We start from the raw sequence: 14388 nt of genomic DNA on the forward strand, positions 1-14388 counted from the left end.
TCAGGAGCTCACCCGCACGATAGCATAGTTTTGCGCAGAGGACACGGCGTTTTGTTGATAGAGGAAGGAAAACAAAACTAGTAAATTTTATAGATTTACTCCAGAAAATATAGGCAGCGTTTACAAAAATACAAAAGATATTACAAAAAGGATACAGAATACAGTTTATACAAAACAGTTACAAGTAAAAAAAGAATTAAGATAAGAACTACTACATCTCAGTCACTGGCATGACATGAGAATGAGGGGAGGGGAATCTTCCCAAGGAAAAATGGTACATAAGCACAGCCTCCTGCTAGCTGCTTCTCCAGGTAAATGACTCCCCCTTTGCTTGAGCTTTATATCTTTGCCAAAAACCAAGGGTCTCCCCCCTCGCTGACCTCACAGGGGGGGCTGGATACGCCCCCTTTAGAAAGTTAGTAAAAAACTTCTGGGGCCATATCTCGGGCTATCATAGGTTCATAGGTTTGCTTATGAATTTCTCTTTCATTTAAGACCTAGCACCTTATGTTTATGTATGACTGGGAGGCATATACCCTTTTCTCAGCTTCTGGTGGATGCACAAGTTGCAAAATGCTACTGGGAATAGCTTCAATTATGCCGATTCCAGACATATATTCGTCCTGACCCTATAACTATTCTCTGTTATTAAATTCGAGTTTGAATGAACAAAGAAACGTGCTTTAAACAAAGCCAAATTTAACCAGTCAAGAGCTCACATTACACCAAGCTTGTTTACCTGGAAGGGAGGGGCGAGTGGAAATTCCAACAGGGAGAAAGACTTAGGGGGAAGGGTAGCTGCAGCTATGTGCGGGCTTCGTGTGTACACTGGGGGGGCAGCACGAGCACTGGGAGTGTACATAGAATTTTAGGGATTATTCATATTTTCCTGACAATCGGATATGCAAGTTTATCCAAAAACATTGTGTGAAAATTAGCACTCAATCAGATGCCAGTTTTTCATGCACGTGTTATATCCATGTTTTTCACAGATGAAACTAGCCTGTTACAGTCTACGGGGCTGTTCACATGTCCGTGTATTTTTACGGACCAAATGGTCCAATTTTGATCTGAGTCTAAGACCAATCTCGCCAATGCAAGTCTATGGATCAGTGAAAAAATTGGACAGCAGTGTGCTGCCTGATTTTCATGGACTGTTTGATATGAGAGCCTTGAGAGACCTCCATCAGTTTTGCTTTTTTTTTCTCATCCGAGTAAAAACTGATGAAACTCTAACCAAACTCTGACTGTAAAAACTGACACAAAACACTGATGAAGCAAGGGTTATTTTTTAAAAAATCACTGATGTCTGAATGAGGCCTTACATGTAGGGTGTATAAAGAATTTCTTGAAGCATAATATCCACAATATACTCCGCATATAATTCATATTTTCCTTATCAGATTGATTAGCATAATATAACACCATCACACAGTGCAGCACTTTCCAGATTCAGCAGTCTGAACGGTCCCTATACCATGTCCAACAAACCTAATTTCCTCATCTCAGACAAAACATTCACCAATTTCTTAGAAAACCAATGGAGCAATGTGTATGTTTGTGGAGTATGGGAACAAACTGCAAAACAGCATATCACCAATGAAGATCCCGATAGAATAGGAAACTCCATGCAAAAGGGGAAAAAAGCTTATGACCTATGCTGCTGTTTGCAGGGAATTAACATTGGACTTGGTACTTATTTAGCTGTCCTTGTCATATAGAGTGAGATATACAGAATAGCATGAAAAAACACAACAGAGAATACGTGTCCTTCCTTACCATTCCTTTTGGTTCTAGTTATCTCAAAATGAGTGGCATGAGATGACCAACTTTGAAAATTAAATGTTTGCGCTCTTTTGTTGGAATCGAAAATATCCAACTCACTGTTGCGTGTATGCAAAAAGTGAAAAGGGGTTGTCCAGCTACACGGAAAAGCAATCTTCATTTATGGAACGTACAATAGAAAACTGGTGACAGATTAGAATCTCAGCATCTACGCGTTTAATGGCACCCGTAATCATGATATTAAATCTGACATGTCAGTGCACCTTTATACTTGCACACAAAGGAAGTATAATGATACAATTGAGTAAAATCGCAGTTAAATAAAATAGATAACAATACAAAATTAATATGAAAATCAAAAAACCTGATGTTATATGACAGCATAAGCAGGAAATAAACATGGCCTGGCACTCTAAATACTATTGCAACTATGGAGATAGATATAGATAATTATCATTAAGATAATGAAATATGTACAGCAATATGTTTTTATCTTGCTGGTAGTCTTTGCTACAACATATTTCATTCTCTTATAGAAGATTGTTTTTCTGTGAATCTAGACTAACTCTTTTCACTTTGACTATTTTGTTGGACGTTGTTTATACTATATGTCTCCGCGCGCGATATTGTGTTGCCTTTAAAGGGGTTTTCCACTTTCTGAAAAGTGGACCCCAAAAGATCAAAAATACCTAAATTGACCAACCGAGCAGGTCCCTGCCCTCCCCAGGCTCCAGCATCGGCTTCCTGCCCCCCACTGAGGTCTTGGTGTTATGGCTGCATCACATCGACAATCACTGTGTTTGGCAGCTACGGAGGCCATGTGAGCTGTCGATTTCCTGAAACCTCTTTAATGGACACGTCTGTATGTACAGTACAGACCAAAAGTTTGGACACACCTTCTCATTCAAAGTTTTCTTTATTTTCATGACTATGAAAATTGTAGATTCACTCTGAAGGCATCAAAACTATGAATTAACACATGTGGAATTATATAATTAACAAAAAAGTGTGAAACAACTGAAAATATGTCTTGTATTCTAGGTTCTTCAAAGTAGCCACCTTTTGCTTTGATTACTGCTTTGCACACTCTTTGTACAATTTTCATAGTCATGAAAATAAAGAAAACTCTTTGAATGAGAAGGTGTGTCCAAACGTTTGGTCTGTACTGTATATGCTTAATGCATTGATTTAGGCATACCCTATTAAACAATAACTTATTTTTTTAACTCATTATACTAATCCCCGCTGCCGGTCTGAGCACAGCTTCCTTATGTCGTGATCACAAGATGGCCTTTATTCCATTCTTATGTACAGAGAATACTTTAATCGCCAGGTGATATCTTTACCAAGCGCAGCAATGGCTTTGCAGCGTCAAGAAGCAAAACATTAAATGTTCAGATCACGCAATTACTGTTTTCTTATAATTTGATCAATGATTTTGTTCTTCTGATGTTCACACGTTTGAACACCATCAAAAAGCATTTTAGAGACCATTTCTTGGCCTCTAAATTGTATACTTAGGGCAGCAGGGTGGCTCAGTGGTTAGCACATTTGCTTTGCAGCACTGCGGTCCTGAGATCAAATCCCACCAAGACCAAGATCTGGAAGGAGTTTGTATGTTCTCCCCGTGTTTGCGTGGGTTCACTCCGGGTTCTCCGGAAATTAGACTGTTATTATCACAGCGACGATCATGTATGTAAAGCGTTGTGGAATTAATGGCTCTTTATCAGCAAAGAATAATATTGTTAATAATAATATATATTTGACTGTAGATGAAGTAACACCTGTGGATGCCTATATTTCTGGTTTCTGTTGTGCAGACTGCCTTACCTCATCTCTAATACCAATCAAGCCATTTGGTGAACTAGAGAAATATCCTCCCACTGTCGAAGTAGAAGAATTTGTACAGGCATCAACCAAATACTCTCAGCCTTACAGGATTTATAAGAACCAAATATATATTTACCCCAAACACCTTAAGTTTGATAGCCAAAAATGTTTTCACAAGGTAAGATGAAAATCCATTACCTGATCATGGGTTTTGCGGTGTATATATGGCTACAATCTGTATAAATTGTTAGGAAACATAGTAAATACTTGCACCGCCTGTATTATTGTCCAGAGCAGAATTCAGAGTTCTGCTGGCTTCAGGGCAGAAATGTCACAGTGTTTGTTGCTGGTTCAATTTTTTGCTCAGGGCTTGCCTTAGAAAAGTCCACTTTGTGAACCGTATTCTTTACATTAGGCACGGGACAATTATCAAACACAAGAAGAATTATTGCAGTTATCCCAAAGGATTAGCTAATTTGCGTCTGTCAATAGACTTGCCAGCAATGATAAATGTCAGAATTGTGAATGCAGCTCTGGACTATACTACAGGCTGTAATTTAGACTCTGTACAAGGTAACCATTGAAATGTCTTTATATATTTAGGTTATGATACCCCATTGAACTGCATGAAAGCTTTGAAACATGAGGAATACATGAGAGATTTTAATACCCAAAATTCAAAATTCTGCTGGGTTAAGATGCCCCAAAATCTTAGCATATTTTTTAGTAAATATGGTGCATTTTTAGGCTGTACACACGTCAGCATCAGAAATCTACTCCAGATAGGAGCCATTGTAGGTTTCCGCTATAATTCATAAATGATGGTAAATCCGGGAAGCCGCAGTTGACCAGGTCACCTCTGCTAAGCCCCACTTACGTTCTAGAAGAGTGGCAAAATTTGGGGGCATGACTACACATTGCACAAAAATTTGTGATCTTTTTTTTTTACTCTAGATATATATCATAATGAGTTTCCCTCTAAGTCTGCAATAATGTGTGAAAGAGCGGGGAAGAGGCATTAAAATGAGAATTTTGCTGCCAGTTTTTCTGCCAATCTTTACCCATTACATTATAATTGCATGTAAGTGGGGTTCTAAAAATAGTGCCAAAATTTGGGGCGATTGTTTAGAGCAGGGTTCCCCAACTCCAGTCCTCAAGGCCCACCAACAGGTCATGTTTTCAGGATTTCCTTTGTATTGCACAGGTGAAGCAATTATCACCTGGGCAATACTAAGGAAATCCTGAAAACATGATCTGTTGGTGGGCCTTGAGGACTGGAGTTGGGGAACCCTGGTTTAGAGTGATCCCTCACCTTTCTACACCAATTTTACCTCACAATCTGCAATTACTGTTCGGTGAATCAAGCTACATACAGCTACATGCTACAGGCAGACACATGGTTACTCACTTTGCCGGAGTTCTTTATTTCAGATGCCAATATTTATATTGTGTTACTGTAAGAAAATGTATAAAAATGATCACAGGATTTGCTGTAGTCGTTCCAATGATTTATTTTGTTTGTTCCACATCTGATCCAGATTGTGGTCTGAATGTCTTATCTTGCTCTTTTTTGTAGGCGAGGAACATAATGGTTTGTGTTGAATTTAGGAGCTCTGACGAAGAAGGAAGCCAGCCATTAAAGGTGACAAGTCATGTCAAACTATAGCTCCAAAAAGCCGATAGCAAAAAGAGGATCAACCATGAATCCCCTAAAACATTTCTTTAGTTTTTTTTATTATAGACAAATAAATGTTTTAGGAGAATTTTTTTAATAGGTGGACAAGTCGTATCTGCAGTTGTACTCGGTCCCCATACACGGCATAGTACCGTATACACTGTATAGTGCACACCTATGTAGCTGTGGAAAACAGAGTGTATAACAAAACCCCTTTAGAGATGAGAAATCATACTAACACATCACTCAGAGGGTAAATGGACCCAACTTAAGGGATAATGTGATTAAAACTTGACTTTTATTGTAATAAATTATTATGATCTAACAGATAAAGATTAAAATAACTCGGGTGGTATTGCTGGGTAGCATTTCTTTTGGACTCCTCTATGGGATATCACTCTCCTAAAGCTAATATATCTCCTACCTACATTATTGGCTGCAGGATAGCTTTTCTCAGGACAATTATAGATGTCAATTGCAAGACCACTAGTCTAACCTCAGTTCCCTGATGAAGCCAGTCATGGCGAAACATGTCGGGGAGGCTATGAGTGAATTAGCTCTAGTGGTCTTGCAACTGACATCTATATTTGTCCTAGTTAGTGATCTGCAGCCATTAGTCTAGGTAGGAGATATATTAGCTTTAGGAGAGTGATATCCCATAGAGGAGTCCAAAAGAAATACTACCTGAGTTGTTTTAATCTTTATCTATTAGACCATACTAATTAATCTCCTACTATTTTACTTACCAAAAGTCACAAAATTTAATTTGGGACATTAAAACCCTGCCCAGAACCATCCTTAAAATGGTCAGAGGGGCACCACAAGTGTCCTCTTATAGACATTGTGCAGCTTAGTTCTCCCATTTTGCAGCCTGGTTTGTGGGACTGTCAGCAGACTCGAGACTGTTAATAAGCATGTACTATGGAAGTCTAGAGTCAGGGGATTTCATTCTTTAGAGGGAGAACGCCTACGATCCAGATGGAAACCAATGTGTATCGCATATTGTATGCACAGTTACAAAAGAACGCCATTGAGCTGACACCCGTTTAAGAGATATGCATGATATATCTGTTTGTGTTTTCATTGTTTTGGGGCTTTTATGCCACAAGTTGTATTTGAGCATGCAGCCGACTTTGCCTTTCAGTACAGTTGAGACAAAAACTTGGATTCTAACAAAATAGTAAAAAAAGGTTTGTGAGTGTTACAGTATATCATAGACACATGGAGGAACAGTATGGACCCCTAGCAATCTGAGGCTAGAGGTGCCGTACTCCAAATCCATTCATCATGGTCCCATTATACTGACAGTGATAAGGTTATGGCAAAGGCGAGATAAAATATATATATATATATATATATATATATATATATATATATATATATATATATACACAGTACATATATACTGTGCTTTGCTCACCCTCCATTTGTCCAGCGCTGAGTCTCCGCTGCTGCTCCAGGTGCTTGATGTTGTTTGCAGAGTTACCGTCATGTCGACAGCGCTGCAGGCAGAGACTGAACTCAGATATTGGATGTAGAGATCTCGACATGACGTCAGCACTGCAGACAGTAACCGGCATCAGAGCAGCGGCAGAGACTCAGTGCTGGACCATGGGATGATGGGTAAACCAATATGTTTAAAACCCCTTTAAGGTGCGAATTCTAATCATCATTTTCCTAACTGTCAGACTTATCTGCTGTGTTATTTTCCTCTTAAATGACATTAAATTCTCCCCTTTCTTACCAGTGTATTTATGGGAAGCCCGGTGGCTCTCTGTTTACAACAGCAGCATATACCACAATCCTTCATCATTCCCAGAATCCAGACTTCTACGATGAGGTCAGTATATGACATATCATGTTCTCTTAAGCGCAATTATTAATTTGTTTGAAGAAGATATGCTACATGGAAAGGATGGGTTGAGGTTATTCAGCTTTGTTATCGAGCAATGTCGAGCGAGTGCAAAGAAAAAGATGGCGCAGATTCTTCTGATGAGAGCAGTGACTGACCTGCAATACCAGCAATGGCCACTAAACAATATATGGTGCCGTGGGGTTTCGCTCTATACGTTGCTCCTGTCTGTCCACCGTCAAAGGTGATAACAGCTGATCGTCGGGGGAGGCGGGCCCCCGTCTTTTAACTTATATTGATGCCCTATATTAAAGGCAGGTGAGCAAAGTAGTGGACAACCCCTTTAAATTGAATGTTAGTGAAAGAATTAATATATTTAATTATGCCTTTTATATAGACAGTGGAGACTTGATTGGCTTACTTATTTTCACTTTTATAAACATGCTTTCCTCTTAACTTTTGGACTGGATTCAAATGCAGGCTGAAGATCGCAGCAGCGCTATTCTCCTACGGTCTTTCCCCTGTTTCTTGCACAATCACTTAATGTTGTAAAAAACAGCTGTTCCACCTGCAACACCGCACGGACAAGCCTAATGGCCATTTTTGCAAGTGAAACAGCTTTTCCTTGCAAGATCAAGTGATTGTGTAGTGAAACGCTGGAAAGGCCACAGCGGCATGAGACTGTTGTGGTTTTCAACCACATTGTAAATGCTGTTCAGTAAACCCCTTTAAGCCCCACCCTTTTTATTTAGGGCACATTCCTGTTTAAGTAAGGTGCAAACAGTGTTTTAAACATATAATAATTAAACCTACAACTAAATACTCCAAAATTCTGCCATCAGTTTTATAAATGTTTGGAGAAATCGGTATAGGATAGCCCAAATTCTGGACAACAAGCATTTGTCCAGTTACTTACTTATCGATTTAAAGGAAATCTGTCAGCAGGTTTTTGCTACCTCAACTGAGAGCAGCATAATGTAGGGAAAGAGACCCTGAATGCAGTGATATATCACTTATATTACTGGGTGCAGCAGCTGTGACACAATGAGAGTTCTCTTAGATGTACCATGTAGCAGAACTAAGAAAGCTAACCCCGCCCACAGCCCTGATTAGCAGTTTTCTGTGTACTTGTATAAAGACAGAAAGTTGCTTATCAGTTCCCTTTAAAGTAATTGACCAGAATTTTAAGAAATCTGCCTAAGAGCACTTAATTGTTTAATGATCATTGGTAACTCCCACCTTCCTCCAGTTCTACTGCGCTAGCCTTTACCCCCCACCCGCTTTCAGATCTACTGCTATTGTGGTCCCTGCCGGTCTTGCAGAAATGACGTTATGCTCATCAGTGATGTTAGGCTAGTTTCACATTAGCGTTTACGGCCGCAGCGTCGGGCTGCGCACGGCCGCCGCTAAGCCCCGCCCCTGCCGCGCCTCCATCGGTAGCTCCGCCTACTGACGCATGACGCTGCATGCATCCTGCGTCCCCTATCTTTAGCACTGGGGACGCAGGCCGTGCGCAGTATGCGTTTGGCGGCGCATGCGTCCTTTTGACTCTGCGCCGACCAGCGCCAAATGCAACAGGTTGCAATTTGGTGCGCTCGGCGCAGCGTCAAAAAGACGCATGCGCCGCCAAACGCATACTGCGCACAGCCCGCGTCCCCAGTGCTAAAGATAGGGGACGCATGCAGCGTCAGGCATCTGTAGGCGGAGCTACCGGTGGAGGCGGGGCTTAGCAGCGGCCGTGCGCAGCCCGACGCTGCGGCCGTAAACGCTAATGTGAAACTAGCCTTACTGCTGCAGCCAATCACTGGTTGTGACCACTGAGGCCAGTGATTGGCTGCAGCCAATAATTTCATGCCATTGCCTGCTCTTAGACAGCTTTCTTAGAATCCCATACAAGCCATTCACACTGATGTGATGGTAAAAGCAGCGGTATACGGGGCAATACAGTCTCCTTTTCTTTGAAGAATGAGGATTTCAGCAGCTCTGGTGTAAACTGGTTTATTAACCACACAGTCAATTTGGGATCAGCTGCCAGGTTAAGTGGTTCCAATCGAGGACGCTCCATACCTCGAGCCCAAGCTTGCTGGCAGTTTCCTCTTATATAAAAGGTTAGGCCAATTTCCAGTAAAGCATTTTCCAATGACTGTGATGGAAAGAGCGGGAGAGTTACAGATACCACAGAAATCTGCAGTTTTCCTACAATTATATTCCCAATTCTTAATGCTTTGTATAATACGTGTTATGTCTAGAATACTTTTCAGAGTAAAACGACAATGTAAAAGGTTATTCTTAAATGCTATTCAGACTTTGGATGAATATAGTAATGGAGTAATTTCATGTAACCCATTGCTTAAGGGGTTTTATGGTATTTTTTTTTTTCTTCATGGGCCTAATTTTTACTTTAAACCCTGCCTCTATAACTAAAAAAAAGTTATAACTGAAAAAAGCTTTCATATTCTCCCGATGCACTTTTATTATGATTAATGGGCACCTAAGACATGTAATAATGGTCTTCAGTGATGGAGGTACGATTGTCATTCATCTCTATGAATAAGGAAGTGATTGTCATCAGCAGAACATTTTAAACCCCCCCATAAATATTAGACAAATGTCAGCCGAATACACCGATATCGAGGGTTTTGACCGAAGGTCTAATGCTTATGGGGGCACCGCCCAACTGATCGTCGGGGGAGATGTCAATTGGGCATGTCCGATTTCGGATGGCCGATTACATTGTTCTCCCAGAGAAAAGCCGCTGGCAGAGATGTCTGTCGGTGGCTTTCTGTAGAGAACACAGGAGGGTTCAGCAGAGTGAGCGCTCCTGAGTATGGGAGAGAACACCAAAGCTTTATACGGCTGACAGCCAGTTAATGTATGTATATGTCCGGCTTTAGGCCAACGCAGAAAAGGCCTTAACATTATTATATGCTTATCAGTGGGATCTGCTGCAAATGTGGAAAAATCTGCAAGAGAAAGAGCAAGCCAAACTCACCCAGATTATTCTGTAGTGTACAGTTGTGGCCAAAAGCATTGACACCCCTGCAGTTCTGTCAGATAATACTCAGTTTCTTCCTGAAAATGATTGCAAACACAAATTCTTTGGTATTATTATCTTCATTTAATTTGTCTTAAATGAAAAAACACAAAAGAGAATGAAGCAAAAAGCAAAACATTGATCATTTCACACAAAACTCCAAAAATGGGCCAGACAAAAGTATTGGCACCCTCAACCTAATACTTGGTTGCACAACCTTTAGCCAAAATAACTGCGACCAACCGCTTCCGGTAACCATCAATGAGTTTCTTACAATGCTCTGCTGGAAGTTTAGACCATTCTTCTTTGGCAAACTGCTCCAGGTCCCTGATATTTGAAGGGTGCCTTCTCCAAACTGCCATTTTTAGATCTCTCCAGAGGTGTTCTATGGGATTCAGGTCTGGACTCATTGCTGGCCACCTTAGAAGTCTCCAGTGCTTTCTCTCAAACCATTTTCTAGTGCTTTTTGAAGTGTGTTTTGGGTCATTGTCCTGCTGGAAGACCCATGACCTCTGAGGGAGACCCAGCTTTCTCACACTGGGCCCTACATTATGCTGCAAAATTTGTTGGTAGTCTTCAGACCTCATAATGCCATGCACACGGTCAAGCAGTCCAGTGCCAGAGGCAGCAAAGCAACCCCAAAACTTCAGGGAGCCTCCGCCATGTTTGACTGTAGGGACCGTGTTCTTTTCTTTGAATGCCTCTTTTTTTCTCCTGTAAACTCTATGTTGATGCCTTTGCCCAAAAAGCTCTACTTTTGTCTCATCTGACCAGAGAACATTCTTCCAAAACGTTTTAGGCTTTTTCAGGTAAGTTTTGGCAAACTCTAGCCTGGCTTTTTTATGTCTCGGGGTAAGAAGTGGGGTCTTCCTGGGTCTCCTACCATACAGTCCCTTTTCATTCAGACGCCGACGGATAGTACGGGTTGACACTGTTGTACCCTCGGACTGCAGGGCAGCTTGAACTTGTTTGGATGTTAGTCGAGGTTCTTTATCCAACATCCGCACAATCTTGCGTTGAAATCTCTTGTCAATTTTTCTTTTCCGTCCACATCTAGGGAGGTTAGCCACAGTGCCATGGGCTTTAAACTTCTTGATGACACTGTGCACGGTAGACACAGGAACGTTCAGGTCTTTGGAGATGGACTTGTAGCCTTGAGATTGCTCGTGCTTCCTCACAATTTGGTTTCTCAAGTCCTCAGAAAGTTCTATGGTCTTCTTTCTTTTTTCCATGCTCAGTGTGGTACACACAAGGATACAGAACAGAGGTGGAGTCAACTTTAATCCATGTCAACTGGCTGCAAGTGTGATTTAGTTATTGCCAACACCTGTTAGGTGCCACAGGTAAGTTACAGGTGCTGTTAATTACACAAATTAGAGAAGCATCACATGATTTTTTGAACAGTGCCAATACTTTTGTCCACCCTCTTTTTTATGTTTGGTGTGGAATTATATCCAATTTGGCTTTAGGACAATTCTTTTTGTGTTTTTTCATTTAAGACAAATTAAATGAAGATAATAATACCAAAGAATTTGTGTTTGCAATAATTTTCAGGAAGAAACTGAGTATTATCTGACAGAATTGCAGGGGTGTCAATACTTTTGGCCACAACTGTATATATGAGTATTTCTGATATCTTGTCTGTATTCTAAGTACCGCACTTCAAGCCAGGATCAGGCGAGTGTATGAAAAATTATCCCCTTTACATGCGGAAGAGCGGAAGATATTCACCTGTATGGTGTTTATGTCCGTTTTTACGTCCATTTTTTTTTATATCTGTATGACATTAAAATTCACAATTAAAAAATTTCTAAAAGGTCTAGTACGTTTCCCTATGTAATGTTTGCAATGAATCCATTATCATGTGGATGGTGTCTACAGGGCAACTGTCTTATAAACACCCATTGAGATTAATGGGCGAGTCTGATCCCAAAAACTGGAAGAGACCATGAATACGGTCAGTGTGTAAAAAAAAACAAAAAAAAAAAAAAACTTGTCTTTGTCTGAACCCAGGCTTAGTTGTGTGCTTTTCTATTAGCTCCCAGCGATCTCTAATCAAGTTTTTGGGTCAGTCTTCTGGGTAAGCCAAAATTGCATAATATGGGAATTACCATTAAAGGGGTATTCCCATCTCCAATATCCTATCCCAATATGTAGTAGGTGTAATAATAATATTAGCAAATACCTCCAATTAGAAATGTAGTATAGTTTTTCAGATTAGCTATGTCGCTTACCCCATGTGATTGTGATAGCTTAGTATCCATGGTCACTACCACTAAGCTGTCTAACCAACTAACTGACACTATATGAGTGGTCGTAACCATGGATACCTAAGCTACTGCAATGCCCTGCACATGGGGTAAGTGACATAGCGAATCTGGAAAACTATACTAAATTTTTAATTGGAGGTATTTGCTAATATTATTATTGCACCTGCTACATATTGGGATAGGATCTTGGCGATGGGACCAGCCCTTTAAGTCCTGGGTTGTATCAGTTGCATCGTGACATTAACCCCTTCCAGTTCAGTTTCTACTATTATAGTTGAGTAAGAATTCTGCTCATACGAGATATCCGGGTGTTCAGTGTAAACGTGACTAAGGAGAGGTGTAATATTTTACATTTCAGGTGAAAATTGAGCTTCCCACTCAGCTCCATGAGAAACATCACATTCTGTTTTCATTCCATCACGTCACCTGTGACATAAATGCAAAAGCTAATGCCAAAAAGAAAGAGGCTCTGGAAACACCAGGTATCTTTAGAAGGATTACGTTTGCTGGCATTGTAACCATTTCTTGCAATCATGTGGATCATGTACGGTGCGGGTGGATTTGTTGACTCTCACAAGGATTGTTCATTTCCGCTACATTGAACTTCATATGTGGCTTTCTCTGTTGATGTGACCGCATCCAGCTTGCACAGTGATCTCCCCTTATCTTCTGTTGTCACAGTTGGCTTTGCCTGGCTGCCTTTATATAAGACTGAACAGCTCACGTCACAAGAACACCTCATTCCTGTTGCTGCTTATTTGCCTGGAAGATACTTGAGTGTAGAAGAAGGTTCAACCGGAAAGGTACGAAATGCTCCTCTCATGTTTAGCTGTTATCTTGACGAGATAAACTTTGACAAATTGTATTTATTTGGGCACATAACATGGGGCAGTTGCACAAAAAAAAAAAAATATGGAATCATATGGTTTTTTTTTTTTTTTAGATATTCTGTGGCCTCGATACATAAAGACCAAGCATGTTCTCACCAGTCTTGATGAGAGGGCGTGATAAAGTCAGATGCTCCTGATTCATGAAGGGGTGCTGTACGCCAGAAATCTTACTCCAGTCTTTGATTGGAGTAAGATTTTTGGCATTGGGAACACCCCAGTTTTTCATGAATTAGATGAGTTGTGATGTCATGCCCCCACAACATTTTGGTAGAGCTGGGAGGAAATGGTGTGGAAACGTGAAAAGTAGCAACATTTTTGTGCAATTCTCAGTTGTCCCAAAATTTGGTGACTTTACATAGAAATTTACACCAGAATTCTGGTGAAAATGCTTTTCTGGATCAGGTCATGTATATATAGGGGGCGATTCATTAATATGCGCTACACCAGTCCTGATGGAGTAGAAGAGGTGCCAAGTTCATTAAGAGATGCACACCGCTTAATGAATTTGGCACCTCTTCTGAGTGGTGTGCGCTAGTGATGGGCGAGTCCTAAATTACTCGGAATCGCTTGACTCTGGCGAGTCCGAGCCCGGGACTCGCTACTCGTTGCGAGTCTAGCGAGTCCAATGTTAATGAATGGGGAAGCGAGTCTTAGCGAGTAATGTGCGATTTACAAATTACAAAGGAACATAACAGATTCTATATTTGCGAGTCCCGAATCCAGTATACAGGACTCGGGATTCGTAGACTCGCTCAGACTCGCTCTCACAATCGCTGTGTGTTGACATAGGCTGTCTTGGAAACTTGTAGGAACATAACAGATTCTGTATAAGCGAGTCCCGAATCCAGTATACAGGACTCGGGATTCGTAGACTCGCTCAGACTCGCTCTCACAATCGCTGTGTGTTGACATAGGCTGTCTTGGAAACTTGTAGGAACATAACAGATTCTGTATAAGCGAGTCCCGAATCCAGTATACAGGACTCGGAATCGTAGACTCGCTCAGACTCGCTGTTGACAGCGATGTGATATAGCGAGTCTAGCGAGTGAGAA

General features: G+C 40.9%; 1 protein-coding gene across 6 annotated transcripts in view; it reads left to right on the forward strand.

Moving 5' to 3' along the window:
- The window catches only part of DOCK10 (dedicator of cytokinesis 10), a 387536-nt gene that overhangs the window by 215724 nt on the left and 157424 nt on the right, over positions 1–14388 (forward strand). For all 6 annotated transcript variants that reach the window (XM_073579093.1, XM_073579089.1, XM_073579094.1 and 3 more), the window contains exons 17-21: positions 3606–3793; positions 5192–5257; positions 7038–7130; positions 12805–12928; positions 13128–13249. In XM_073579093.1, the coding sequence (XP_073435194.1) occupies positions 3606–3793; positions 5192–5257; positions 7038–7130; positions 12805–12928; positions 13128–13249 (593 nt within the window). The remainder of the gene's footprint in view (positions 1–3605; positions 3794–5191; positions 5258–7037; positions 7131–12804; positions 12929–13127; positions 13250–14388) is intronic.

This window comes from Dendrobates tinctorius, unplaced genomic scaffold (assembly GCF_039654945.1).
Source record: "Dendrobates tinctorius isolate UK_male_01 unplaced genomic scaffold, ASM3965494v1 ptg000060l, whole genome shotgun sequence".
In the NCBI taxonomy this organism is placed as follows: Eukaryota; Metazoa; Chordata; class Amphibia; order Anura; family Dendrobatidae; genus Dendrobates; species Dendrobates tinctorius.